General features: G+C 41.5%; 1 protein-coding gene across 1 annotated transcript in view; it reads right to left on the bottom strand.

Annotated features, from left to right (window-relative positions):
• ANO2 (anoctamin 2) overlaps window positions 1-25,217 on the bottom strand; it is a 199,839-nt gene that overhangs the window by 168,136 nt on the left and 6,486 nt on the right. The window contains exons 2-3 of the mRNA XM_087765406.1: window positions 24,467-24,651; window positions 21,127-21,528 (exon numbers count right to left, since the gene is read on the bottom strand). Of these exons, the coding sequence (XP_087621532.1) occupies window positions 21,127-21,528; window positions 24,467-24,651 (587 nt within the window). The remainder of the gene's footprint in view (window positions 1-21,126; window positions 21,529-24,466; window positions 24,652-25,217) is intronic.

Raw genomic sequence — 25,217 nt, 5'->3', positions numbered from 1 at the left:
ATGTAAGATTTGTTATTCCAAACCTGGTGGTATCACACAAATTGAAATTTACACGAAATCACTACTAGATTTTTATAACAAATATGGTGTTATACACTGATAGCAGTAAGTACCTTCATCCACATCTTAAAATCCATTTTATGCCTCATAAAATGAGGAGAAGTACTCCTCATTTTATCATTTTCATAAATCTTTTTGCTTGTTTTACGTCATCACACTCAAAGAAAATCACATAGTACCTCTGTCTAGACAACCGTTTTAAAATATATAAATTGCATCAAAGTGAACATTTTTGTACCTTTGTTTTGGCATATTTCTGCCATATTTTTTCTATACTTCTGCCATGCTGAATAGTATTGGCAATTACTATTATTTTCTGATAAACATTAAAAGTTCAGAAAAGGGAGGCTATGTAACAAAACCACATACACATTATGCTAGGCTGTGACTTAAAAATGGGAAGACAGGTTCAGCAACAGAATGCCCAAATCTTGCATAGCAAAGCCAGCTACTCTCTGAAGAGTTCTGCAAGGTCTGCCTGTTGCTCAGAGGCTAAGGATGCTCAAGCCAAATCTTTCCTGTAGGTTAGGCACTGCAATCCTTAGACATGCCCTGTAATGCATTTACTCTCCAATGTATTTCCTTCTATACATCGTGATAGCCACTCATGACTGCTAAATCAACGCTTTCTGAAATCAATGGGGAAAAAAAATCTCTTTATACTAGTGTTATTAAGGCCTTCAGAATCTAGCCATCATTTTTAAAGCCTTGATAGAGTCACACACTTAAGCTTGCATCTTAAGTGGGTATTTTAAGAGCATTCACAAACTGAACATACAGGAAGTCATTCCTGTAGCAAAAACTCATATTATGCTAAGTTTTGAGTGCGTCAGTAGGGTGTGCTCCTAAGGACTTCAGTGACTGCTTTCTTGAGAAAGAACCTCAGGGCATGGTCTCATAACAGAAACTGCTACAGCATTCACTGTCCTCACATGTCTGGCATCACTGGGTAAGCGGTGACATACATGAACAGTTCAGAGATGATCACACGTCAAGTGATATTATTAACTCTAAGTTTATCAGAAAGGATCTATCAGGACTGAGATCATAAGAAAAAAGTGGGGGGTTTGTTTTGCCTTTTTTTTTTTTCTTTGTTACTTGTTTTGGCAGTCTTTAGTAAACGTCTCAAGAAAAACTGGTCCATTTGCAGGAGGCATCATTGAATCTGTCTAATACTGATCACAGGATGCTTTTTGTTCTTGGCATGCAGTAGGGAGAGCATTCTGAGATGAGAGACTAAGAGTTATTCTGAAAAACTGGGAGCAAGAAAAACAAACAAGTAAAAAAAAATTATCAGATTTAAGAAGTAATTGGCAAACAGTAAGAAATGAGCAGACTAAGGCATGGCAATAAATTAACTGCATATTTTGGCTTACTAAAGAAACAATACAGAAAATTGTGTCTTTGCCTTCCTTACTACATATCCTTACTGGCATTTATATTACACAAATATTGCATTTGTCGTCAAGGATAATTTAAATGCATTGTAATATTTTTAACCATAAAGTTCTTTGGTCAGATCAAGATCTCATTTACACAAGTTTGAGAGGAGAGCACATATTACTAATTCTTTGTACTCCCACTGCAATTTATCTTGGCTACCCTGTTCTATTTCCTTATACTCAAATGATAATCTTGGTAATACAGGATCCATCTTTTTCTTCTGTGTTTATTCAGAACACACTGGATTCTCATCTGTTATACACCCCAACAGTAGTATAAATAGCAGTAACCACATAGATCTAGATCTGGTTATATAACTTTTGCACATGATGTTAAAACATTAAAAATATAAATTTATCATTCACTATTAAAAATATTGAGTGGGTCTTTTGCCAAAAAAAATCACACATCAGTCACAGATAACTGAACAGATGTTTTGGCTGAAACAGGCTTCAACTGGAACATTCACACATACAAAAAATGGCCTCTTAATACTGGTAGGATATTATGATTTTAGAGCTTTCTTAAATTTCATTTCAACAAAGACCGTTAACTAAATATTTGCAACATGTGTTAGCTCTTTTCAAATATTTATAGAGATGGTTTACAAAAAAAAATACCACTAATTGCAATGCTTCCTTTTGACTAAAAGCACAAACACACATACACAAGTTTCTATAATTATGAAAGTCTAAAAAGTGCCTTGATTCTCCTTAAGTCCACTCATTAGTATAGATATATATATATACACATGCACAGTATACATACACAGTTTTATATATATACCCAAATTAGAAACCCCTGCTTGAACATTGACCCTCCTTGGTGTTCAAACCTTCCCCCCCTACCCCCAGCAAAGGAAAAAGCAGCATTTGGGCTTCCCACAGAGCAGCAGGCGAATACAGAGAGTAGCACTTGAGAGTGAGTCCTGAGCAGGAGCATCCCCAGATCATGCTTTGCTATTCTCGAAGGCAACCTCCCAGGAAATTTAACTGCCTGAAATATCACTGATCCCCTCTCTCTGATCCATCCAAGCACCTCACCTTGCAGGCTCACAACTCATGCAGGCAGTTGGTAGGCTGCCATTCCACATTAATTCAGACTGGTGTAAGTTACAGAGGTTGTGGTCCCAAATTCCTCCCTGCCCCTCACCATGTGGCTACACACCCACACCTCCACCCCCTTGAGCCAGTAATCACATTTATATAACTGGGTAGTGAGTTTCTTTAGCCAGATCAGTTCCCTGAAAACTAAATCCTAGTTTTAAAGAGTGATTAATTTTCAACTGGACCCACACCTTGAGCGATCAACTCCTGGCAGCACTGCAAGACGGAGGAATGTGCAAGACACATTGCTGAGGGCAGGAAAGAAGGCGGCAGATTCAAAGAATCCCTAAGTCAGATCAGCCTGCCCTGTGCCTTCAGGATGCTTGCAAAAATGAAAACAACTGCAAGAAGAAAGACTTTTTATTTGACTCAAATTTAATGTCCAATTTTTTAATTTTTTTGTCTTTTAAATTTTCACATTTCTGGTTTTGAATAACATTTAGGCAAATCTCCTCTTGAAACAGCACTTTGAAACAACCAGATATGCAGCCTATTAAAAAGGATAAAGCAAACTGTGTGTTTTTCCAAAACTTTGGGGTTTTCTCCCTCAAATTAATCATTGAATTGGTATGAATTCCCAAATATTTTTGATCATTCATAAATGTATTTTCCACTATAATCTCACTCCAGTACACTTTGCCTGCCTGTAGTTAATAGGCATACATCAATGCCTAATCAGAATATATTTGCCAAACCCAGCTTTATAGAGAAAAGTAACATTAAACTTAGAGAAGTAGTGCACCTTTTGCCAGCAACTGAAAAGAACAGATTGGTAAGCAACATTTAATAACTATAAAATTATAAGTAATTTAATTGGTATTTATTTTATGATTAACAACTGAAGTTTTATAATTTATAAAAAGCAGTCTATGATGCATACAGCTGTTACTGTTACAGGCAAGTGGCAGAATAAAGACACAAACTTGTTGAGAGGAAGAAAAGCTGAAGAAGCACAAAGGGTGTGTGCAGGTAAAAAAATACTATGTGAAGAACAGAAGTCGTGGGAAGCACACCTGCACAGAGGGTTTTCACTTGTGAAAATTAACATTAAAGATTAATACAGACATGCTGCTAAGAGACAACTTCCCATTTTTCATTCTCATTCCCCTTCACATGAATGTGTTTTTATGTTTGAAAACCCATTTGCCAGTGAAAAGAGTTAACATCACCTAATTCTCACCTGCAATTTTCTGTTGTTTTGAAGAATACATTTCAACAATAAAGGACATGAAAACTGGAAACCAGAACTATTAGGATCTCAGACAGTATGCCAAGGAAGACAGGGACAGGAGGTCCTGTCCCCACCGACACCTTCAGACCCATGATAGCTTTCGGCTAGTTATGTTTTATTCCTGTCTCTACCCTCACGTGTTTAACAACATGGGAGTAGTATTTATTTTAAGTTCTACTCCTTCTAAGAGTCTGACATTTGACAGCAGTTTTGGCAATGACATGGAGAAAGACACAGGTATGAATCTTGCCAGATTTGGGCCTAGCAGTCAGTTTTCATGTCCCCACAAGCCATTCACTTGGTAGGAGCAAGTGCCAGAGGACAAGTACTGCTACTTTAGGGAACCAAAAGGAGTGAAGCTGCTGGAGCAGTTCACATGCAGGAGGTAACAGCAACTCCTCAAACCCCTGCCATTCCTCCATATGAGGTGATGGGCTGGGCAGGCAGCTGAGAGCCAGGAGGAGCTTTGTTCTTCAAAGGTACCTACCCATTTATAAAAGTACATATGCTATTATGGGCACTCACCTCAGATATGGAGAGTATTAGGCAATATGAATTTACCCTGTCCTGTTTCTACTTAAAAGAGCACTTAGATTTGTAGTAAGGAAATGGCCTTCTAGCTCTTGCATTTCTTCCACCTTCCCATCTGTTTGCAAAGGTCTAGGTAGCAGGAAGAGGTCCACTGCCTCACTTCCTGGATTTGGCTTTCAGATTTTGATGTATAGTTCCTTGGCTACCCTTCATATTGGGATTTTAATTACACTGGAGTGCTCTGTAATTATGTGCCAATTATTTTCTTTTATAATTACCACTGACACATACAAGTGAAAGAATACATTTTAGAGCTACCTATTAATCTTTTGTGGTACTTAAAATTCTACAACATTAACAAAATTAGTTTTACATTATAATTACATTTACATCCTTTATGAAATAAGGGAAATAGAGAATTAATTGCAAGCAGCACTATGCATTACTACAGAACAGATATAGTGATATCGGGAGGGTTACCAATCACTATATTATATACTACACCTACTTTTTAATACTAAGATGAGCTGTCTTTAATAACATAATCCAGCAGGTCTCCTGATACGTGGGTTTTGTCTCACCAGGGAGTGAGTCTGATAATGCTACTAGAGCATTATGAAGCTCTGGAAATTAACAACAATTTATAGCTGGATCTTGGAGCATTTAAAAACATTCTTTGTACTGACTTTTCTGTGAAGAGACTTGCCAGTTGGTGACCAGATGTGACACAATGCCCCTAAACCCACAAATACTTTCCAGAAGAGTCACTTGTGAACCATGGCTCACAGGTGAAAAACAAACTGGGATCCCTTGTGGTGCAAGCTGTGACTTATGCCGTTACCATGGTGCTCTCAAATACCTCCTGCAACAGATCAGTTTAAAAGTAATGCAAGTCCTCTAATGAGCAAACTTTGGTGCCTAGCTTTGAAGTTGAGCTTTGCCAGCTTTGGGTGAGCAGTTTCTTAAGGACAGTATCACTTTAAGACAGGAGAGAATAAGAGAGAAACAAAAATTTACATCGAAGTCTTCGAGAGGCAAGTAGTCATGAAGTACAAAGCCCTTGTGGAAAGAAGACTTTCATAGACAAGCAGATGTGTTGGACATTATGAATTCATGTAGGCCTGTGACTGATCATAACTGATGGACAGCAGGGAAGGATGAAGGACTGACTTCACATAGACCAAAGAAAGATACACAGTCATACTGAGGAGTGGTGGGATTGCTACAGGGATAGGATATGAAGATGAAAGAGCATCATGGACAGAAATGGAGAATCCTGGGCAGGGCAGTGGCCTGTGGTAGATAGAAGAGCAGTCCTGCTGAAGAGTGGTGTGAAGGTACAGTGGTAAATACACAGAGGCCAGAGATAAGTGACCAGGTCAAGCACTGGTGAGGTGAAGCAGTTACTGTGCATTGACCTGTGAAAGCTGAGCAGTGCCTTTGGAGGTAGTGTAAACATTGTCCAGTGACCTTGCAGAGACCTGTGACAAGCAAGCAGGTTTGCCAGAGGTACAGAGCACCACACCTGTCCTGCAAAAGCCTAAAAGTATGCCTACGTAACAAAGAATATCATATGAAATTTCCTAGGTCCCACTATCCAGTGGGGACAATGAAAGGGTGCGGTAGCTTTCCAGTGACCTTCCATAGGTACACGATCTTTAGGACACTACTTTGTCTTGATTACGTAACAGGGTTCAGTGGCAATTGAACATGTGTAAATGTTGAAGAGACAATCTTTCTCTGGAAGAGAAAGATGTTGGTATTCTTCCAGTGTACTCAGTGTTGACACTAGCCTACAGAAAGTAATGGCCACCTCCACATTTTCAAGGGAATGCTTCTAAGTGGCATCTTTGTGTTCCCCCTAAAAGATTGCTCTTTCCAAATATAAGAAGGAATATTAGTCTACACAGCTTCATTTTTTCCCCTGACTACCAGTAGCTCATTCTCTCTCAAATACACTTTGCTCATTTGCTTTATCACTACACCTTTTACAAAATTCCGAGGTCATCTACCTAACTCCACCTGAAGAATTTCCTTAAAAGTATAGGTCTCAATCCTTTTAGTGAATGCAATAATGCTCTAAAATGATTACAGAGATCAAGGATTTGAAGAGAGAAGCCAGCAGTGACTGATGAATTAATTCCTAGATGATAGAGCTTGAGTATGGAGCTAAAGCAAACATATCTACCATTTCTATTAAAAAAAAAAAAGAAAAGAAGCCCCACAAAAACAACAAATAAAAGTCCGTACACCTGTTAAAAATATTCCGTCCAACTGTTTTGTTTGTGGTCATTAAATCTTTGTTACATTGATGCTAACCTGGAATAACTGCACAGAAATCGAAATCTACCTGTTACATAAACAGTTCTTTGGCCAATCACCATGAGCACATACCTGTATACATAAGGAAGACTTACTAGTGTGTACACAGTTATCAGCCCTGTGTATGAAGAAGAGAATTCACCCCAAAGGGTAAATTTTCCATGCTGTGCATGGGGATTTAGTCACCTAACTCCCATTAACTTTAATGGGAATTGTGCAGCCTGATGCCACTCTGCTAATTTTTTTTCCGAGTTGCTCTATTCAGGCAAAAGTAATTGCTGATCTAGAACAACAGAAACAAATATGTGTTACAGTTTGGAATTATTTGCCTTGTCCTATGATTTAAAAGACCTTACGATTTAAAAGACCTTACAATGAATGGCAAAGCAACTTCCAGCTGAAACCAATCTGATTACAACCTCCTGTATGGCTTATGTATCACAGTTTCCTTTTTTCCAGGACATAGGCATTGGCAGAACCCTGGTTAATACACAGAACCAATCTCAGTTTGACTAAGCTGTAGCTAAAGGTCTTTTCTCTTCCAGAAGTCCCAACCTATGGTATGTTAAATGCTTATCACGCTAAGCCCCTTTGAGGGACAGTCTATCTACTACAGTATGCAGCCTTGGAGCCCAGACCACACTGGAGAGAGGAAGCGACCTTGGTTCTTGCAGAACTGCATGGGCCCTACCTTCACCTACATAGAGCTGCCCTGTGATGGTGGAAGGGAGAGAGGAACTTCTGTGAGCAGTTGCCTGAACGCATCATATCATTGTAACAATGCAGATGCCATCATGGTGGCTATGAATTATGACAGTATATTGAGCTTTTTCTATTTGTTCTTAAAAATGGAAAACATAAATGCAACTCCTGCCAGATTGAAAAGGCAGCCTCTTGAAACATTTTTAAAAACATGAAGTGCTGCAGTGTTCCCAAGTACTATACATCCCACTGCTAAGAGCAACTAGATACTCAACATTTTTGAAATTAGGAACAACATTCAGAAGTTATTGCTTAGGTATCATCAAACATATTCATCCTTACATTAAAGTAAAACATATCAGGCCTTCAAAAACCTCTCATGGTTTCAGATTTCTCCTGTTTCCCCTTGTATGATGTTATCACTCTGCAAATCCATTCATTAAAATAGGATCACACAGATCAACTCTCACTCCTTTTCACTGAAAAAAGTGAGATAGCATTTGGTTCCATAGTGCTGCCTCTAATGATACAAATAGGTGGAGTTCTCAGGTAGCATGGAATTTGTGCAGTAACTTTGTGCCATACTTGAAATAAACAGGAAAACTGAAGAAGAGTTTGACTGCAGAAGAGTTGTATTTCTGATGTTTCCAGTGGCCAAAACAGATCCTTTGACAGCTGGAAAATAATAGACCATCCCCAAGCTACAGAAGCTATAGATGACCCTAATCACCATCAGCACAGTCCAAATGTAAACAAAAACTGGACTCATTGTCAACTCCTGTACAGACCCAGCACATAGGGGTCCCCATCCTCGGGGTTTTCAGGCCCCTGAGCTGGGAGATGGAGATAGGATGCAGAATGAAGCCCCAGTTGTCGAAGAGGTGGCAGTCACCGACCTGCTCCTCCACCTGAATGCTCACAAGTCCATGGGGCCAGACGGGATCCACCCGAGGATACTGAGGGAGCTGGAAGAGGAGCTTGCCAAGCCACTCTCCATCATTTATCAGCAATCCTGGTCAACCGGGGAGGTCCCAGATGACTGGAAGCTAGCAAATGTGATGCCCCTCTACAAGAATGGTTGGAAGGAGGATCCAGGGAACTACAGGCCTGTCAGCCTGACCTCGGTGCTGGGGAAGGTCATGGAGCAGATCATCTTGAGAGCCATTACACGGCACGTGTGGGACAATCGGGGGATCAGGCTCAGCAGGCATGGGTTTATGAAAGGGAGATCCTGCTCACTAACCTGGTCTCCTTCTGTGACAAGGTGACCCACTTAGTGGATGAGGGGAAGGCTGTGGATGTTGTCTTCCTGGACTTTAGTAAGGCCTTTGACACTGTCTCCCACAGCATTCTCCTGGAGAAGCTGGCTGCTCACGGCTTGGATAAGCGCACTCTGCGCTGGGTTAATAACTGGCTGGACGGCCGAGCCCAGAAAGTGGTGGTGAATGGAGTCAAATCCAGTTGGCGGCCGGTCCCGAGTGGTGTTCCCCAAGGCTCAGTACTGGGGCCAGTCCTGTTCAATACCTTCATTGATGATCTGGATGAGGGGATCGAGTGCACCCTTAGTGCACCCAACCAAGTTGGGTGGAAGTGTTGATCTGCTGGAGGGCAGGAAGGCCCTACGGAGGGACCTGGACAGGCTGGATCATTGGGCTGGGGTCAATTGTATGAGGTTCAACAAGGCTAAGTGCTGGGTCCTGCACTTGGGTCACAACAACCCCATGCAATGCTACAGGCTAGGGGAGGAGTGGCTGGAGAGCTGCCTGGCGGAAAAGGACCTGGGGGTGGTGGTTGACAGCCGCCTGAACATGAGCCAGCAGTATGCTCAGGTGGCCAAGAAGGCCAATGGCATCCTGGCTTGTATCAGGAATAATGTGGCCAGCAGGACCAGGGAGGTGATAGTGCCCCTGTACTCGGCATTGGTGAGGCTGCACCTCGAGTACTGTGTTCAGTTTTGGGCCCCTCACTCCAAGAAGGACATCAAGGTGCTGAAGCATGTCCAGAGAAGGGCAACGAAGTGGGTGAAGGGTCTAGAGCACAAGTCTTATGAGGAGCAGCTGAGGGAACTGGGGTTGTTTAGTCTGGAGAAGAGGAGGCTGAGGGTAGACCTTAGTGCTCTGTACAACTACCTGAAAGGAGGTTGTAGCGAGGTGGGGGTCGGTCTCTTCTCCCAAGTAACAAGCAATAGGATGAGAGGAAATGGCCTCAAGCTGTGCCGGGGAAGTTTAGGTTGGATATTAGGAAAAACTTCTTCACGGAAAGGGTAGTCGGGCCCTGGAACAGGCTGCCCAGGGAAGTGGTTGAGTCTCCATCCCTGGAGGTATTTAAAAGATGGGTAGACGTGGTGCTTAGGGACATGGTTTAGTGGTGGAGTTGGCAGTGCTAGGTTAACGGTTGGACTTGATGATCTTAAGGGTCTTTTCCAACCTTAACGATTCTATGATTCTATGAGTCTATGAATACTCTTGAATGGCTTAGCTGGGGGTAAGGATAGATAAGGAGTTAGAAATTAAAACTGGAACATCAGAGAGAGAAAGAGAAGAAGAATTAAAAAACCCTGCAAGAACATGAAAAGGAAGGAAAAATCCTCTAAACCAACCAGCCAATACAGTGCCACCTGTGCCAAGGGAATACCATAATGTGGTATTCAGCAGCTTCTGCCATCTCAGATTCAGGAACGGATTCCAGCAGAGACAAGGCTGTGGGGTATCTGACTATGGAAATTAGTCTTTGAAGAAGGATAGGACTGCCTTATGGGGAAAAAACAACTGTTTGTCTACGTGTGGAGTGAGGGGGTGGAATTTGTTATCCTTTAGCAGATCCAGGGAAAGGTAATGTAAATAATGACTCAACCTTGTGGGATTCTTTTTATATGTTTTGAACTCCTTTAAGGTTTTCTTGCTTTACTGATGAGTCTAATGGTTTTGTGTGTCATTCTGCCCAAATTTAAGTTATTAAAATGTCTGTTGCTCGTCACATTATGACTAGACCGTCAACCATATTTCTCCAGGAACAGAGCCACTATAGGGAAGGAATTATTCCCTTCCAGATGCACAGCTGAACCTTTTTATGGTGTGTACATTTTAAAATGTTATATTGTATATGAAAGGGAGGCATTTTAGAATGAAAACTGGATTCATGTTCAAGCTGTTAAGTGTGGATAGTGAAAGTGTCTTTTAAAGGAAAAAAAAAGCCATTTTCCCTTAGAGATCAGAGTGTCCTCTTCAATACAAACTGTTTCTTAAATCCTTTCTAGACCTAAGTTCTAGATAGGTGCTGAGCTCCAACAACTCAGTAGTAGTTTGTGTGGATGAGAACAGATTTAGTGCTGGGAAGCTGTCATAGAGGGAAAGACTAGTTAACTCTCCCACTGCAAGACGCCAAGAATCTGAAGATATAGAGAGATATATATGTATATATATATGGAGGGAGAAGTGAAGAGTGTGGTTCACTGACTGTTAAAGACTGAGGCAAAGAAGGCATTAAGTACCTCAGCCTTCTCCTCATCCTTCGTGGCAATGTTTCCCTCCACATTCAACAAAGGAGGGAGATTCTCCCTGGCCCTCTTTTTGTCGCTGATATATTTGTAAAAACATTTTTTGTTATCTTTAACGGCGGTGGCCAGTTTAAGTTCTAGCTGGGCCTTTGCCTTTCTGATCTTCTCCCTGCATATCCTCACAACATCCCTGTAGTCCTCCTGAGTTACCTGCCCCTTCTTCCAAAGGTGGTAAGCTCTCCTTTTTTTTCCTGAGTTCCAGCCAAAGCTCTGTTCAGCCAGGCCGGTCTTCTCCCCCGCCTGCTCAACTTACAGCACATGGGGACTGCCTGCTCCTGTGCCTTTAAGACTTCCTTCTTGAATAACATCCAGCCTTCCTGGACTCCTTTGCCCTTCAGGACTGCCTCCCAAGGGACTCTGTTAACCAGACTCCTAAACAATCCAAAGTCTGCCCTTCTAAAGTTCAGGGTAGCGGTTTTGCTGACCCCCTTCCTTACTTCTCCAAGAATTGAAAACTCTATCATTTCATGGTCACTGAGCCCAAGACAGCCTCCGACCACCACATCACCCACCAGGCCTTCTCTGTTCGTAAACAGCAGGTCCAGCGGGGCACCTCCGCTGGTTGGCTCGCTTACCAGCTGCGTCAGGAAGTTATCTTCCACACACTCCAGGAACCTCCAAGACTGCTTTCTCTCTGCTGTGTTGTATTTCCAGCAGATACCTGGTAAGTTGAAGTCTCCCACGAGAACAAGGGCTAGAGATTGTGAGACTTCAGCCAACCGCTTGTAGAATACTTCATCTGTTTCCTCATCCTGGTTGGGTGGTCTGTAACAGACTCCCACCAGGATATCTGCCTTACTAGCCCTCCCTCTGATCTTTACCCCTAAGCACTCAACCTTATCATTACCATTGTTGAGTTCTAGACAATCAAAACACTCTCTAACGTACAAGGCTACCCCACCACCTCTCCTTCCTTGCCTGTCCCTTCTAAAGAGCTTGTAGGCATCCATTGCAGCACTCCAGTTGCACGAGTCATCCCACCATGTTTCCGTGATGGCGATCACATCATAGTTTTCCTGCCGCACAGTGGCTTCCAGCTCCTCCTGTTTATTGCCCATGCTGCGTGCATTGGTGTAAATGCACTTCAGTTGGGCTATTGATCTCATTCATTCATTCTCATTCATTGTCACTTCCATAAAAATGGACTGGATTTTGCTCTGATTTGTTAGCTGAGAAAAAAATAACACTGGACTGATGCTTACTATGACAATCCAGAAGCTCTGGACAGTCAAGGCTTTTCCATAGCCAGTTGCATCAGAGACCAAAACAGAAGTAGCAGAGATGGAAGATCCCTTTCTTAGAAACCGCTTATTGCTTCACTTGAAACTGTTCTTTTCGCTTGCAGTAAGAATGCATGGCACCTCTGGTTTGCTCTCCCTGGCTCTGGAGGAGAATGCTGTTTCTGCTCACTGGAAGATGTGTCACACTCTCTTCTTCCATAGAGTAAGAAGTCACTCAAGAACAAATCCTATTCCCTATTTTTTCCATCAACATAAGCAAAATGAATTTGTTTCTCATTGTTGTCCTTATTTCTCAGTTTTTTTATGTCAGATGGAGTTTTCAGACAGAAACTGCTCTTTAATCTGCTTTCATACAGGCCAAAAAGCACAAGAGAAGAACAGTGAGGCACCATCTTAGCCCGTGTCTTTTAAAACATAGAACAGTATATAAATGAATGTTTATGTTTATAAAAGCAACATATTAAAAACAGGGAGCACTTATCTACAGTGTTGCATCCTCTCCCAGGTAGAATTCTCAGCGTCTTTCACTTACAGAAAGCAGTTTCAGACAGACTTCCCTGCTTTCCTTTGCATGAGATGTGAAATCATGACTAAGAAGCAATTCCTCCCAAAAATAACAAATCTTACAGCAGCTACTCAATCAGCAGGAATGCAGAAGTGATCACTCCCTTGGTATCAGAGGTACCTATAGGGCTGTTTGCTGGTATAGACAAAGTAGGCAATTGCCTGGGGAGAGCAAAGCAAAGAAAGTCGCATTTCCTCTACAACAGAATCTCTGAAATTCAGGATTTCTTCTTCTGCCAAAGAACGGGTTGAGATGCATTAGGCAGCAGAACTGCTGTTGGAGCAGTCCTCACCCAGCACCTGTAGAAGCTGCTTCCTCACCCCAATCAACAGCAGCATGTTTTCTGCCCTTTAAAAGGTCAGAAAAGCAACAAATCCAAGGACCATAATCCCCAAACTATCTTTCCAACCTTAATGATTCTATGATTCTATGATTTTACTACTTTATTTTCATGAAACTACCATTCAAGATACAGTGGCCTAAACAGCTTACAGAAATTATCACTACTTCAGCCTCCAAGTCTCCTCTGCAGGCACTCTAGCTACTGCAGCGTCATCAGTGTGGTGCAGCATCCCTCAGGGCTTCCTGTATTGCTCTTCAAATTGTCTCCCTGGATTTAATTTGCAGATTAAAATTTCTGCTGCAAACAAGACCACTGATAATTAAAAAATGTTTTCATGGATTCATCTGTGAATAAGCCAAGGAACTGATTTCATTACTTTTCGTCCCCTATCCTACAAGTATCCAGTTCTCTCCATGCTATGCCCTAGCAGAGATGTATAAGGCATTTCTGTGAGCTTCTCATCTATCTAGCGGTTTGTAGAAATGGAAGTAGCTCCTCCAGTAGGTGACAGAACTCAACACACGACACAGTGAAATGGGGACACAAATTCGAGAGGCTATTTGCCATTTCTACCAGGGAAGTCGGATAGAAACAGCACTGTGAAAAAGCAGTATATGTAAAAATAGGATGCTTCTTGCCTATCTCCCATTGTAAATATCACCAGAATGCACACCCCAAATCTACCACCATCTGAAATTCAAGATATTGATGCTTCCATTTCCCTACCTGCAGACAATTGATGAAATTTATCATTGCTGGCTCAAGAGCTCTATAAATATTATTGATAACGCACAGGCTCATTTTTGTACATCTCCTCAATTTTCTCTTGGAGGAGAAAAATCCCTTGGAAGCCATTTTGACTAAGATACCTAATATCTGAGCATTAAGTGTCTGGATGTTGATTAAAATACACAGAGTGAGTCTATCTGCCCATTCATCTCTTCAAGTCACAACACAATCATTAAAAACAGAATTCATAGTACGGACTTTTCAGCTTTGACAGCACAGCCATTCTACCTAGCCACCTGTATCATTGATCATTATTTTAATATCGATTGAACCACACCTAACTATTGTGGGGCTACTCTAAAATTCTCTCTAAAATGGTTCCTCTTAAATAGTTAATCAACTTGCCAACATTTTCATCATGTTCACTTCACTACCACTGAAAACCTTGCCTTGCCTGTTCAACTTTATAAGAGTTGTGTATTACATTTCAGCCCCATATAAGTAACATACAGGAGCAGAACATGTTTTAGCTAATTAATGCTTCTGTAACTAGAGTCGTTGAAAAATAACCATCAAATATTTATATAATGGGTACACTAAAAGGCCCCCAAAGAAGTATTGTTCCAAGTGCTGTACTAAGAGAGAGTGAAATATAAATTCCCAAGACCTAGAGCACAAAAGCTCCCAACCTGCTTCCAATACTACATTACTCTGCCTGCATTCTCATTGGCTTCAGGAGGTGTTCATTAACATGGATAAAGGTCTTGGACTCATATTAAATTTCCCTATCCTTTTAAAATTAATGTTAGTTATTATTAAGCTTTCCTCTGCACTTTAGATGAATGAACATTTTGAGACAACTATAACATTCCCACTGAGTACCTGCAAGATGTCTCACATGTACTAAGGACATGAGACATTTTTCTTGGAATTATCCGCAAATCACATATTGACAGATTTTGGAAAAAGGCATAATTTTTCCAGGCTCTTAATTACTACTAAATTAAGCAATATCCATAACCTTTTAACAAAAAGTTGAAATATTTTATAAAAAAAAAAACGGTTTGTCAAGGAAAAAAAGGTCTATCCAAATAAATTAAAGCCCTGATCATTGGAATTCCACTTTTTCACACTGAAAAGTATTAACATTAAAATAAGCTACATCATATGACATAAATGTAATGTTAGGGAATATAGCAGACCCAAGAAAACAACTCATATAGCAAGAACATTGATGGCACTGCTCAACAGAAATGTCCTCAGCTAGAGGTGGGGATAGGAGGAGACAGAGAAAGTAAAAGCCCCTCTGCATTGAATAATTTACCATGATATTATTTTGGCTACTCTTGTCCTTTACAGCTGACAGAAGATAAAAGATAAAGCTTTCTCCCACTGGCAAATGGGTAGCACCTTAGTATGATGAAACAGTGCACTTCAATCCCATAGATAAAAACCTAGCTGCAGCGCTATAAGCTTTTCTTTCATTTAGGTTGGCGGGGTTGGTTGGTTGGTTTAGCAGTGGAGGTTGTTTGGATTTAGGGGTTTTGGGGGGAGGTAGGTTTGTTTGGGTTTTTTTGTTTTTAGGGTGGGTTTTGTTTTGTTTTATTTTTACACGAAAATTCAAAAACATGCCTTGGAATATCAAGCAGAAAAATCTAGTCACAACCACCATCATCAGTAGCGTTGTTATCAACAGTACTGTGTAAACTGATACTTTGAGGACCTTAAGGACTTCCTTGCCTCAAAGTGTAATATAGCCAACAGAGTTTAATGAGACATCCTTAAAACTATGTTATCTCTAAAATTCAAGTTAGATGAGCTTATTGGAGGGTAATTTACACTTGGTTTTAAAATTGTCACATTTTCTCATTAAAAGATATTTTCATGTCCTAAATGCTATTTAGCAAAGTACATTTCATTTCCAGTGTGCTCAAAAATGATCCTATGTTGTCAGAATGCCAAGGTGCATCCCCAATGCCTTATTATTCTATTCCTATTATGCTTTGCCATACATAATACTGACTGAATACAGTACCTGTTGCATTTGCAGTCATTAAAACAGCAGTACAAAGTTAAGTGAACTACTGATGCTCCACATTAGGTGAAACACAGCAATCAGTTTCCCCAGGAAAAAAAAAAAAAAAAGAAAAAGAAAAAAAATCAACCCCAAGAACTGCCTGCAATGTCAATGGTATTTATTGCCCTTCCTGGGAATCAAGGTGGAATATTTGAGGGTACTTTTAAGGTGGCCCTATCTCAGGCAATTCTTTGTGTATCCAATGCAAAATTTGACTTGTGCCACTAGTGTTAAATAGGGTTTATTTGGAGATGACTGTCATGGTTTTGGCAGCTAGTTCACAAGGGTAAATGTGACCTGCTGCCATTCCTTTGCAGTTTACAAAGAGATGCTAAGGAATCTTGGTTCTGGCATGGGCATCTTGGAAAAAGAGTTTTACTGTAATTTTAACCGTATTACTTTGAAGCAGAGGAAGCAAATCCTGCAAATGCTTAACACTATGCCGGTTAGCATAAGTGTTTACAGGATCTGTGTTAGTGGGGTCTATATTAGTCACTATGTAATGTTGTAAAATACAAGGTAGTTAATTCTACATACACATGCAAGAGTCAACACCAGGCTTATTTTGTCTAACTTCATAGACTGGTCAAACAGAGCAGTCACAGATGCAAATATTTTTATTCATAGCAAGCTATGCAAAACAGTAGTTCTGTGTTGCTATGCTGCTGTCATCAGATGTGAATAGGGAGTTTCCTCTTCTATCTTATTCGTTCCACCAAATACAACTTCCACATAACCCTAAATTATGCTACTTCAGTTGTTTTCATGGGCACAGGCTACACTGGACCACCCAAATGTTTTGATTTGATTTGAAGAGAAGATAACCAGCCAAAGAGCTGCTTAAACCTGATCTGCCACTTGTGGTCTCTGACACACGGAACATCAAAACTGAAAGTTGATGGTGGCAGTATTTGTTATAACACATGAATATATGTTATGGATCAGGTATGACTTTACCAGGGAGCATGATAAGAAGGTTGTCAAATCTCATTATGACTGCCCATCATTATGATTACTCAATGTCACATTAGAGAGGAATAAGCTGTAACATTCAACTTAATGCACATTGCCTTCATTGTGTACTTTCTCTTGGACATGTGAAGTAATATCTCAGTTTAAAAACAGGAAAACAAAAAAACCCCAAGTTTGTATTAAGGGAGAACAAAGTTTCTCTGGAGGACAGCAATAACAAATGATAGAAAGTTATAAGGAAGTTGAAAACTAGTCAAAAATTCCATAATTGACAAATAATAACTGGGTGGATATGGAGACAGACCATAATCTTGCCTATTTTCTACATACTCAAAGAAGAGTAATAGTCACCTCTCCACATACAAATTATATATCTTCATTTATTTTCTTGTGTCTATTCCTTTACACAGTGTATTGGTAATACAAATGAGAGAGGTGTTTGTCCCTAGTTATTCAGCATGTAACAACCGTATTAACATCATATGTTAAGAAACATATTAACATAATGGAAAATCGCACTGTTTCAAAAAGATAGTTGTAAAAATAAAGATTTTTAAGTTTTCATAATGCTATCCTGTGTTCCTAGAGATGAACTTCCTGATGTCTAAATAGTTTTAGCCTACAAAACCAGCTTCTAGAGGAACTCCAATACCCTGTGATGTTAGTAGACTGAGTAGCCCAATACAAAGATGCTGTGCTTAGTTCATTTAGGTTAATCAAGCTTACAGTCTTTACAAAGTAGGGTTAACTGAGATCATATACTAAGCAACTTTCCAGCCATGAGAAGACAGATGCCCTTAGAAGTCATTAAGTGCTGAACCAGCTATATTACTCAGTGAATATATCCTTCACGACTCCCACAATATCAGTAAAAAAAGGACAACGGCTTGTTCCCTTTTTTGTTTGTTGTTTGGGGTTTTTTTTGTTCAAGCGATGAAGTTAACAAGAACCAGAACTACATGGGCCTTATCAAAGATAATTTTTTAGCTGTATAGCCACTATAGGCCACCTAGAAAGGGCAGCACAGAGATGTTCATTGAAGACCACAGACATAGCAGATATTCTTTTGCTCTCTTCCTTTCTATTGCTACTGCTTCAAATAAAAACTGATGCTGTTTCAGGAAAGAGATTGTGTTCAGGATATCCTATTGTTCTTGAATGAGTATTTTTCTTTGCAAGACCGTATGCAGGTGACATAAGGTAGAGAAACCAAGGCCTGCTCTAACCCAGGGGTCCAAAAGTGGAATCCCTCATACAGGAGCTGCAGCACAGAGGACTCTTTTGAGTTATCTTTGCAGTCAGCCCTCTGAGCGGGAGATGAGACTCATCTTACGACCTGGTTCAGATCACATGGCAAGAGTGAGATACGTATTAGAGAATATGTCTCAACTTCCAATAACACTATATGACAAAGATCCAATTGTTATAGTAGCACGGAAACAAAAAACCCCAAACATGCATGTTCAGCATAAACCACTAGAAATGACTAGTTCAAAGTCCACTGTGTTACATACGAAAAATACAGCATGGTATGATTAAGACTATTCTGAGTTTAATGAACCTATAGACACACATTTTTCCCAGGACTAAAATCAGAAGTTGTTCTCATAACAGCTCAACACACTATTTTAATCAACGTACAAGGCCGGCTGTACCCTTCACATGTGCCTGACCAGCACGCTCTGTGAAATTCACAGCAAGATAACAAAGACAGCAGCTTCAGCATGTTTTAATAGGAGTTAACTAACAGGAGAAAAAAACAGCCAAGTGAGAAAAAGAAAAGGAAGTAAAAGCTGCATGTCTTGGGCAGGGAAGAAAAAGGATAATGCAGAGTCCCTTCCAGTTTCTCAGGAGATTCTGGAGGGAAAAAACACTTTCCCCTTTTGATTAGACAGCTTGTGTGTTTGGCAGTGGGGGGAGGGGCGGCAGGAGTGACTACGAACATACACATATACAGAGAGAGAAGTGATGGGATTGCATTTTTTGTAATTTTCAAAATCAATTAATTTTTCTCATAAAAGAACTGATCACCAAATAATTTCCTCAGAACTTTCCAGTTCATTTACAAAAAGATTTTTCCTCTTCAGAAGGAAAACCATGACAAAAAGTTTTTCTTGATCAGCTCTCTATGACATCATTTATTACTTTGTATATTATTTAAGAGCGCACGTCATCACTTGGAAGGGATCTGAACCAGAATTTGAATCCAGCTGGACTTCGGGTAAGTAATGAGTTGAATAATAAAATCCAAATCTCCTGCTAGACTTTTCAGGTTCTGATGAAATTCAGAACTGAAAGAAGCTTCCAAAAACAGCTGTTCTCATGGGGTTTATGCAATTTGATTATAAAAATCATTGCAGTAAGATGGTCATGTGTTAGCAGTATTGAACCTTAACCCCAATGCTTAGCATAAAAGAATCAGGATCCGAGATCACTTTTTTCTGTTCAGTGCAAGGATGGCTCAGTCAGGCTGTGCAGTGAAATACAACCCATAGCCACCTGCAAACTGAGCAAGGAAAACGTTAAGAGTCAAAAGGCCTTTCTATTTCTTTCTATTCCTGCCAATGATTTAACATGCGTACACTATGCCAAGTCAGCTAGACTCAAATTTTCAGATGCAATCTGCAATTTGGTCCACACTTTGGAAGTGTTGACTGGTTGCACTGAAAGCAATATGAGCTGTAAGTTCTCAGCACCTCTGAAAAGAAGCCCTAAGTTTCTTAAATTTGGTTTCAAAAACAATAGAGCACCTAAAACTAGAACCCAGCAGGGACTTCCTTTCAACGGATATCAATATTCATGGCTTTCAAAGAGGTCCAAAGGGATAGCACAGAGCTCAGTGCATCAACATGGGTTTTGGAAGACCCGTGCTCAATTGACCGACTGGCTGCAGTCAAGTAACCTAACCACAGCTCCCAGCTGATACGACCATAGCACTTTCCAACATCATGCACATGTGGTGAGAATAAATACATTAAAGCCTGAGACGTTCTCCCGTTGCAGCATAGGAGCTGTTCATTTTGTAGGTGGAATGAAGAAAATGACACAAAGCTTGCTTGTGGCTGGGTGTGCTGGTTTTGGCTGGGGTAGACTTAAATTTCTTCATAGTAGCTAGTGTGGGGCTATGTTTTGGATTTGTGCTGAAAACAGTGTTGATAACACAGGGATGTTTTCGTCATTGCTGAGCAGTGCTTACACAGAATCAAGGCCTTCTCTGCTTCTCACACCACCCCACCAGTGAGTAGGCTGGGGGTGCACAAGAAGCTGGGAGGGGACACAGCTGCGACAGCTGATCCTAACTGACCAAAGGGATATTCCGCACCATATGTCATCATGCTCAGCATATAAAGCTGGGGGAAGAAGAAGGAAGTGGCGGGGGATGTTTGGAGTGATGGTGTTTGTCTTCCTAGGTAACCGTTACGTGTGATGGAGCCCTGCTTTCCTGGAGATGGCTGAACACCTGCCTGCCAATGGAAAGTAGTGAATGAATTCCTTGTTTTGCTTTGCTTGCGTGCATGGCTTTTGCTTTACCTATGAAGCTGTCTTTATCTCAACCCATGAGTTTTCTCACTTTTATGCTTCCGATTCTCTCCCCCACCCTGCTGCAGGGGGAGTGAGCGGCTGTGTGGTGCTTAGTTGCCAGCTGGGGTTAAACCACATCACTGGGAAGAAAGCTGAGAGTCACACTGAAAATCACTGAGTTATTCTGAGGAAATATGAAATGTCTTAACAGCACTTTGTATTCCAACAAATTACTTGAGAGCCTTTCTCATTTTAACAATATTAAAATGTAAACACATTTTTTTTGTAAGAAAAGTATGTTCACTGCAAACCATAAGAACATTTAGATAAAGAAATAAGTTTTCTACAGAAGTAAGACTGAAATTGCTACTCAATACTGCATTAAACAATAACAACCACGTATTTCCCAGGCAGTAAGAACCAAGCAATACAGAAACACACCCTCCTGTCTTCTTCTTGGCTTCATGCCATATTTTAGGCATGTATGAAAATAGCTTGTACAACATATTTCTGCAGACCCCTAATTGGGTGTTGCCACAGCAGCAGCATCTCACCAGCAGGGAGAGCAGGCAGCCATGCTCTGGGCACCCGGTCACCGCCGGGCTGCCCTGCCAGCACAGCCCAGCCATGGTTACATCCTGCATGTAGCCACCTCGGACACCAAAGGCACCATTACTCATCAGGGCACCTGGCACTGTGCATGAGGAGCAAGTCTCCCCCTCTTACCTCAGGGTCTTTCTCTATCTCCAGCCCCGCTTCCACCAGGTTACGTTCGTATTCCTCCCGCTGCAGCCGCTTCTCCTCCTCCAGGGTGTCCAGTGGGCCGAGCTCGATCACCTCCGCCCCTGGTGGCCCCGGACACTCCTGGGGGGCATGCTGGCCACCATCCTGCTGCTGTGGCTCAGCACGGCCCTTCCCGGTCCCTCCATTCAAAACCAGGGCCAAGGAGGCAAATCTGCGCATTGGCTCCGGTGAGCCTGCACCAGGCGGGTGCCGAGTGAGGTGTTTTCGGTAGTGGTAGGCTAACACGTAGTCGACCTTTCTCTTGCTATCCCTGAAATGCATGCCACTCGGGGATGCCTTGTCCATGACCCCTCCTTGCGTCCCGTCCAGGTAGTTGTTTATAACCTGGGAGAGAAACACAAAAATGTCACAGACAAGAAAGCCAAAAAGTCCAAGAAGAAGCCAGGCCTGGGGTCTATCTCCACACAAGCACGTAAAGCTGCGCAGAGTCAAAATTGGAGGTCAGCCAGGGGTAGGTATGACCGACAAACGCGCACTCTGCAGACCAGATTAAGTCACGCTGACCTCCTCCGACCGTAAACAAATGAGAGTGGCTAAAGATAGCAATGTTATCCCAACGCATGGGATACCTACCTGATGGGTGGGTACAGAGGCACACACCAACGCTGTCTGTCTGTCCTGCACGTACACAGACCGTACAGGAGAAGACACCCATAGTGTGAAATGGGATTGAGGAGTGGGAATAAGGATCACATTATAGACTGGGATATAAGAAAAGATGTGCTGTGGAGGAAAGCTGGGCAGGGGAGGGAAGCAAAAAACTACGTGTGGGAAGAAAGGGAAGAAACTGATCTGAGCCAGAACAGAAGAAGGATCCTCAGTGTAGTACAAAGGCAAGAAGGGTAGGGTTGGACAGAAATGCTTTGGAAAATACCAGGGATTAGAGAGGATATGCCCCATGGATGGCTAACAATGCTAGCTAACCTGTATTTTAACATATTATGAAAAGACTATGTGACTGACCAGTAATGCTGCAAAAGGAAATCAATGACTAGAATCATTCAAATCTCCTATGTTGCATTCAGTCATCCCCTCAGACCATCCTTGCCTCCTTGTCTCCAGTCTCTGAACCCCTCCGGGGTGAAGCTGCCCCAGTACTAACCCCCGCCATTGCACTCCAGCCTGGATTGCAATTCTGTAGCACCCGTGTTGAACTCTGATACCAAATGTAAGGCATTCACTTTCACTTCTCATTCACTAAGATAGCCCATATGTTTTCCACAACTGTTAATAACCACCATTTTTAGCTCAATGCTGTAGCTTAAAACCCTTCACAGAGCTCTCTACAGTGTTATTCATTAGACTGACACCAGCCCTCCAGTGACTGGGGAATGACATACAAGCAAACAAATAGGGTCAACCTGATTCAAAGCAATGAGCCCATAACCTAATTCCAGACATTTATGGTTCCCATAGGTGGCTATACAAGCAAAATCTTGACAGGTACCAGTTACAGATTTCTTTCTCTCCCTACCTCCCCTTCCATTACATGCTCTGGTAGTCCTGAATGCAAAGTTAACCAAGCATGCTGTATGGCAATTTTTTTGTTTGTTAACAAAACACAAATTTTTGAAGGTATTATATAAATGTGCATATTATTATACACCCCAACATCTCCCAAATTCTTGTTTTTCATTGCTTTGCTTCACTTAGTTTCCCACAAAGTAGCTTTCACTCACCTTATCACTAAATAAATCTTGGTTTTATATGCATACTACATCCTTCATTCTTTCACGAAATTATCACCAAATAATTTGTTCTGCACATTTCACTTATCACACACTTTACGTGTAAAGTGCATATATAGTCCCTTTAGGCATATCTAAACTTACACTCAGCACTACATTCTGGCACAATATAAAACTGCTTGGGAGACAGCATTTTATTGCAATTCCCCATTTCCTAGTTAGATAATTTTCATGTAATACTCACAGGCAGTCCATGCAAACCTCCTGGATCCATCTCTGCCACAGTGAAGAAAAACCCGTTGCCAATGTCTAGTCTCCCTTCCAGAGAGTTTCACACTATACAGCGCAGAAGTAATGATGTCACCACCGCCAGGTCACTGGCACAATGCAAATGCATTAGCTGACTCTAGAGAAGATGAGCTCTAAGCATCCTCTCCTCCCTTACTGGAAAGTGTGGGCAGAAATGAGAAGCACAAACAAAATGCGGGAGAGGGAACAAAGAGGTTGAAGAACATGTAAAAGTCACTAAGAGGTTTTCCTGTTTATTACCTGTGTGTAGCCAGCTGCCACATCCCAGCCACCTGAGAGAGCACCATAGCAACATTTGATGTTGCTGGAGTTACACAGAATAAAAGGATGAGGAGATAAAACAATGTCTCTCTCTCCCTTCCTCTCTGTTGACTCTTTTCCTCGCTCTTGGCAGCAAAGTCGCAACCCCATTATTATGGGTGTCTACTGCACAGAAAACAAACCAAAATTCCCACAGATTTCAGTAAGGACATTTTCTGGCCCTAAATCTGCACTGCATTCCTCACCATGTGACATTCAGGCACAGGAAGACCTTATTAGGAACATATTTGTGTTGCAAATTTGCAAAACATCACTGAAGGAACTATCAAGATCTTTCTCTCCTCCCTTCTCACAACCATTGTAAAAGTCAGAATTAGTGATTTAAATTACCATCTTCAGTCCCACATTCATTGCGTCTTGACATTTCCAAGACAAGTAGCCAGTGCACCAAGCAATAAGAAAATGAGAAGCTAGGATCGACATTTCATGACAATTTTATTCTAGTCCTCTAATAGCCAATATATCCCTACAAACATATCCCAAGAGGTCTCTCCACTAACAACAGCTCTGCTCTGAAGACCACAGCTCTGATCTGAAGACCACACTACACTTCCACCTTCCAATCCAGCCCACACTAACACCTGGGCACCCAGGGTTTGCACAGGGGTAGCCATTTTAGTCATCAACCTGCAGATGTTTTCCTACACTAGGGGTAATAGCAACACCCCTATTCCTACTCTGAAGGATTTTGTCTAAAGTAAATAATTAAGAAAAGCTTGGTGAGACTACTAGAGTAGCAATAAGTTCTTGATGTACACTAAGAGAGCCTACTGAACTACCTAAGGCTGTAGTATCAGTTTACTTGTATCGTCACTTTTCACAGTACAGCATAGGTTTGCCTAACACACAGGAGGAGTGCACCATGCTCTGCTCACCCTGTTTCAAGCCTCTTCCTCATCTCAAAGGCATTAGAGGTAAGCCAATGAACATAAAATCCTACTTACAGAACTGCTGAAGTACTCCATACAGCTCGGTGCTTCAAAAGCTCCATTGATCCTGCTGCTGTGCAAGGAAATCCGGTTTTGAGGAACTGTGAGGTATTTGCTGTTGTATACTGAAAGATAGTCCCTTGCTGATTTTCCTGTCTTCTGTCTGTTCAGAGTTGGGTGTGAGGAGGCTAGAGGAAAGTCTGAGAATGAGAGATAATTATTGTTATATAAAGCAGGTCTTGTGCAGATAGTTTCCTAAAGGAATGGGAAATACTGTAATTAATAGACACTATTCAACTTCAGATGCTGCACTTCAGTAAATGGAGAGGGGTGCATAGAACTGCAGAGGAACAGCAGGTACTTTCCTGGGTGAACTGCTGGGGAAGGCGGAACAATGATACGACACTGCACTTAGCTCACACTACCCTGGCTGGTCAGTAGCATTTGTACTCCTGCACTTCAGTCACAAGGTTAGGAGCTGCACAGTCGCAGCTAGCTAAGCACCCCCCAGAACATGATCATGCTGTGTGTCTTAAGTGACTGCACCGTGGTTCTCTGGGTGCAGCGTTCGTGCCAGATGGAAGCCAAATCACCACAAACGAACTGAGTCACATTTGTTTATGCCTTACAACTAGGCCTGAAGTGGACTGTGTTTCAGTTCCAGTGTGATGTGACCAAATCTAGTGGGACCAGGTACAGATAGAAACTTCTGGCTAGTGGTCATTCTCCACTAAGAACTCTTAACTTTTGGACATGTAATGGTGTG

Source organism: Nipponia nippon, unplaced genomic scaffold, assembly GCF_047370975.1.
Source record: "Nipponia nippon isolate SJK-2023a ecotype South Korea unplaced genomic scaffold, ASM4737097v1 scaffold_3, whole genome shotgun sequence".
NCBI lineage: Eukaryota > Metazoa > Chordata > Aves > Pelecaniformes > Threskiornithidae > Nipponia > Nipponia nippon.
Note: the sequence above shows the minus strand (reverse complement) of the source record. Positions and strands in the feature narration are given on the sequence as shown.